Raw genomic sequence first — 5,413 nt, 5'->3', positions numbered from 1 at the left:
TACCTGCAAATACTGTATCTGTGAAGCCCAATTATCTTTGCTATCGGTTTTTTACTCTGTGCTCTCACTGAACCAATAGTGAAATTGTGACTGTTTCTTGTGAATCTACTCCCCTCCCTGGACTCTAATCTTTAAGAGAGGAGGCCTCATATTACATATCATGTTAACTTTGGTGCCTAGCACAAGACTGGTGCCCAGTGATTGTGGAGTGAATGAACAATGGGACAAAGTAAAGGTGAACCTAAAGAAAGGTGAAGGCAGTGCCTGGGAGGATCAGTTTAGAAGGAATTTCCCTATCTGAAAAATGAAGCAGGGAAGGCCAAGAACACAATGCTATCAGTTTTAAAAATGAAACCAAACCTCACTGAATAGAGTGGACAGTCTGTGTGTAACACAACTCATTGTTGGGGTGGGTTTCCATCAACAGCAAAACAGACTGCATATGTAGAAGAAAGGGAAAATAGGACCCCCAGGGGCACTAAGTGGCTTTGGAAAAAAAAAAAAAAAAAATCCCCTGATCTTAGAGCAGCCTCATGAATAAACTAGGCACAGAAGTCTGACTTCCCTCTCAAATTTTTGGAGCTAAGAGGGACTAACGTGCAATTCCTGGGTCATCATGGAAAAACCTTGACTTACCCAACTGTTTTTGTTTTTTTTTCTCTTGTAGAAGAAGAAAGGAAGTAATCCTACAGAACTGCTTCCTATTTCAAGTCAGTTTTATTGACCTCGCTTTGCCAAATAAGTGGGTTCATCTGGATTCTAAAGATATTTAAGGATACTTTACGTTATAAGTAGGATGACTATCCATCCAGGTTTGAACCTGCTGTTCATGGTTAATTTATTAATAGCATGTCTCACAGTTCATTCACAGAAATGCTTGGATATGGCCGATAAATTGAAACGTCATTCTAGTTAACAGTAACATTTTTAACTGACTGGAGAAAGGTGACTTGGAGTTCTAGGAAGGGACAGAGAACAAACATTTCCGTTGGCTCAGCACGCCCAGCCTGTATTGGGCTGGGCACCTTAGCGTACCTGTTTCAGGACTGCGATACTGGCGTTTTGCTGGGAGTAGCCCAGGTGTTTTAACCACTTCCTGAAAAACAAGGTCCGGTAAAAAGAGGCTGGGAGTAGGCGTGGGCTCTTGTCCCTGCCATATGCTGTCTTCTTGATCTTGGGAAGTCATTTCAAGCACCTGATCAGTTTCCTTCTCTGTGAAACTGGAGTAATAACGTTTCCCTCCAAACGCTGTCTTATTTAATTCATTTAACAGCAGCCACTATTATTCCATTATACAGACGAATAAATAGACGTTATGAGGAGGCAAACTGCGCTGATCAAGGCTCATAATTCTAACAGCTACTGTTTAGGAGCCAAGTACTCAAGCAGCCTGTGCACAGTCTCTAATTTCTAGAATAGAAGGCGGATACTTGGAGCGATAACTTGAACAAGGTCATGGAACTCATAAATGGCTTGAGAAAGGCTGATCCTAGGAAGTCTGGTTCAGAGCCCGCGCTCTCACTGCATAAGACATATTTCAAGGGAGGAACGGGCAAGCATCTAGCCCTACTCTTGGGACTCCACATCCAGTGCTCTTTTCCTCTTTTCGTTACACTGCACTGCTGGTCAGAAACCCATCGCGGAAGCGGATCAAACACAACAAAGGGCAGGGGGCGTTGGAAAAACTGGCGAAGTCGCGCAGACCGAGATGACCCGCCGGCCCCAACAAATCACCAGTGGCCAGTATCGAGTGTCCTCCTGCCTTCAGCCTGGAGGCCAAGTCACCTTTTAGAGTTCCTCTCTTGGCGGGGAGGAAGCCCCCAGGTCCGGCTAAGAGCTTACGTAATGCCCGCGGGCGGCTGCGCCCCGGTCTCCCATGGGTGTGCGCAGAGCCCCCCGCCCGGGGCAGGCCTTCCCCTGTCCGCTTCCCCAGTCTCTCGGCCCACGACCATGGGGGGGGTCCGTGACCACCGGCCCCACGCCGGTGGCGTCCGCGTTGGGCGGCGGCGTCCCCCGCAGCCACCCAGCTTCCCGGGGGAGGAGCAGCGCATCGCGCAAGCATCCGGGAGCGGCGGAGGGGGCGGGAGGAAGGACGAGAGGAGGAAGCGGGATTTAAACGAAAGGCGGTGACGCCACACAAAAGATTTCTATAGGCTCCAGGGAGGTTACGGCCGAGGCGGCGGCGGCGAGCCCGGGGGCGAGGCGCGGACGGGAAGAGAAAAACCTCCGGCAGACCCTGCGGGCGGCGGCACAGCCACGGCCGCGCTCCGAGGTGAAGCCGCGCGCGGAGAGGAAGCGGGTGTTTTTCCCTCTGCCTTTCGGCCCCCGCCCTTCCTTTCAGTTTCTCCCCGCTCGCTCGGAAGTTGGCGGTTGACAAAAATGGCAGGAGCCGGGGCCCGGGCCGGTTGCCGCAGCGCCGCGGGGACCTTCTGAGTTGGCCCGGTCGCAGGGAGACTCGTGCAGGGGCGTCCCATGCGCGGGGCCCGGGGTCTCGGGAGAGCTCAGCCGCTGCGGGCCCCAGACGAGGAGGCGACAGGGATGGACTCGCGTCGACAGCCAGCGGCGGGCCGCCGGGCGCGCGGTCTGGGAGGGCGTGCCGCCGCGGCGCCGGGCCGCGCGCTGTGAACCGGCGAGGCGGGAAGGGGCCGCCGCGGCGCTCGGCACGCCCGGGCGTGGCGGGCGGGCGAGAGCTTGAGAGCGATCCGGGCGGCCGCTGTGCGCAATCAGTGCAGGCTCCCGCCCGGCTCTGACTCGGCGCGGCAGCGACAGCGCGGGCCACACCCTCTGCCCTGCTGCCGCCGGCGCCGCTTCCCGAGAGCGGGAGGCAGGAGATGAGCCCGGGGCGGCCGCGCGTCTCGGAGAGCCAGCCCCGGCCGCCGTCGCGGGGAAGTGCCGCCTGGCGGGGTCACGGCGCCTGAAGCCCACGTGCGCCGCCAAGCCCGAGGTGGCCTCGAGCGCGGCGGCTGACAGCAGAGTCTGCCTGTGCTGCCTCCCGCGCTCCTCCCCGAGGAAAGGATTTTGATTTCAAAGAAAGGAAGGAAGGACAACTCCCAGCTTCCCCGTCCCGCCCTCACCTCTCCGAGGGCCGGGCCAGGCCATGCCCAGGAAGGCGGCGGCGGCGAACCAGCAGAAGGGACTTTCCTGGCCTCCCGGAGACGAGGAGCGCGGACAGTGAGTTTGCTCTGCTGCGGTTCATGGTTCCTGCAAGCCCTCTAGGAGGCCGAAAGCTGCAGCCCCTCCCCTTGCCCCGAAGAGCCTTCCGCGTTCTCTGGCCCTCGGGCCCACCGCGCGCCGCCCGGGCTCCCGCCGCCGCAGCCCAGTGCCTTCTGCCCGCGGCGGTGGATGGCATGATGGTGCGAGGAAGGCACCGCGGCCTTGGCCAGCTGAGTCGCGACGGCTGCCGGGGCGGCGGCAGTGGCCGCGGCAGCGGCGGTGGTAGCGGGGTCCCCAGCGGCATGCCAGTGCCCCCCGGGCGCGATGGCTAGCGGCAGCGCCGGGAAGCCCACTGGCGAGGCGGCTTCTCCGGCTCCTGCGACCGCCATCGGCGGGACCAGCTCGCAGCCGCGGAAGAGGCTGGTATCCGTCTGCGATCACTGCAAGGGCAAGATGCAGCTGGTAGCCGACCTGCTGCTGCTGTCGAGCGAGGCGCGGCCAGTGCTCTTCGAGGGCCCTGCCTCCTCTGGTGCCGGCGCCGAGTCCTTCGAGCAGTGCCGGGACACCATCATCGCGCGCACCAAGGGGCTCTCCATCCTCACCCACGACGTGCAGAGCCAGCTCAACATGGGCCGCTTCGGGGAGGCGGGGGACAGCCTGGTGGAGCTGGGCGACTTGGTGGTGTCGCTGACCGAGTGCTCAGCCCACGCGGCCTATCTGGCGGCTGTGGCCACGCCGGGCGCCCAGCCGGCGCAGCCGGGCCTGGTGGACCGCTACCGCGTGACGCGCTGCCGCCATGAGGTGGAGCAGGGTTGCGCCGTGCTGCGCGCCACGCCGCTGGCCGACATGACGCCGCAGCTGCTGCTGGAGGTGTCGCAGGGCCTGTCGCGCAACCTCAAGTTCCTGACGGACGCGTGCGCCCTGGCCAGTGACAAGTCACGGGACCGCTTTTCGCGCGAGCAGTTCAAGCTGGGCGTCAAGTGCATGAGCACCAGCGCGTCGGCGCTCCTGGCCTGCGTGCGCGAGGTGAAGGTGGCGCCCAGTGAGCTGGCGCGGAGCCGCTGCGCGCTCTTCAGCGGGCCCTTGGTGCAGGCAGTCAGCGCCCTAGTAGGCTTCGCCACCGAGCCGCAGTTCCTGGGTCGCGCGGCAGCTGTGAGCGCCGAGGGCAAGGCGGTGCAGACCGCCATCCTGGGCGGCGCCATGAGCGTGGTGTCGGCCTGCGTGCTCCTGACCCAGTGCCTCAGGGATCTGGCGCAGCACCCCGACGGGGGCGCCAAGATGTCGGACCACAGGGAGAGGCTGAGGAACTCGGCCTGCGCCGTGTCTGAAGGCTGCACCCTGCTATCTCAGGCTTTAAGGGAGAGGTCTTCGCCCAGGACTTTACCGCCAGTGAATTCCAATTCTGTGAATTAGCACCCCACCCCCATACCCCTTCTTCCACCCCCAGACTAAAGGAAGATACTTACTCTGCCCCTCACCATTTATACCAAAGAAATCATAGGTGAAACCCCCTACCCTCCCCAACATTAAATGCTCGAGAGGAATCTTAAGGCAGGGCCATGCACACAACCTGCACACGCACTTGGAGGGCCCAGGTGTCTGTCCACCAGGCCCCACGCAGTAGGGACTGGAAGATGGAAAAGGTGTCATCTGGTTGCGTTATCACTCCCGCCCCCTACCCCAGCCCGTCTTCCGGAATTTCTCAACTAAGTTTGATTATTGGGCAGGAAGGAGGTCATGGGTTCATTTCATTTTTTTGTGTTTTTAATTAAAAGAAAGGTTACCTCAGTTTTCACTCCTTAGACATGGATGTAGCTACCTTTTTTGTATGTCTTTTTTTTTTTTTTTTAAGCAATCGTGTTGAATTAGGAGTATACTTAGTGTGGAAAGGGTATGAATTTGCCATGTGATTTGCAAATGGGGGGAAGCTACTGTGAGTGTGTGTTTTTTTAATTTACACTATAGAGTGATTTTTTTCCCCCAACGTCAAGTTTTTACCTTGCATGTACTGGAGTATTTATTTCATCTATTAAAATGTTATGTTTCTCAGATGGCTTTTTGCAATTATTGTTGATTTTTCAATAATTGTAATTTTGCATGCTGTGTATCATGTATGGGAAGGTTCTGTGGGAAGGCTATTTCAATAGTAGTGAGGCAGGCCCCCAGTTCCCAAGCCTTTCTACTTTTTCCTCAAGAAAAAGTACTGCTCAAGAAGTACTCGCTTGAGCAGCCTAGAACTGAAGAGACGACTATGCATAAC

The 5,413-nt window shown here is 57.9% G+C and overlaps 1 protein-coding gene across 1 annotated transcript; it reads left to right on the top strand.

Moving 5' to 3' along the window:
• Positions 1-1,256: 1,256 nt before the first annotated feature.
• TLNRD1 (talin rod domain containing 1) lies at positions 1,257-5,204 on the top strand. Its single transcript, XM_003901297.4, has one exon. The coding sequence runs from the start codon at positions 3,478-3,480 to the stop codon at positions 4,564-4,566; it is 1,089 nt and encodes a 362-aa protein (XP_003901346.1). The 5' UTR covers positions 1,257-3,477; the 3' UTR covers positions 4,567-5,204.
• The last annotated feature ends 209 nt before the right edge of the window (positions 5,205-5,413 follow it).

The sequence above is a fragment of the Papio anubis genome, chromosome 7 (genome assembly GCF_008728515.1).
Source record: "Papio anubis isolate 15944 chromosome 7, Panubis1.0, whole genome shotgun sequence".
Taxonomy (NCBI): Eukaryota; Metazoa; Chordata; class Mammalia; order Primates; family Cercopithecidae; genus Papio; species Papio anubis.
This window is presented reverse-complemented; position numbering and strand designations above follow the sequence as displayed.

Excerpts from the sequence above, each read along its gene's own strand:
- TLNRD1 (XM_003901297.4), top strand. The coding sequence starts at position 3,478 with ATGGCTAGCGGCAGCGCCGGGAAGCCCACTGGCGAGGCGGCTTCTCCG.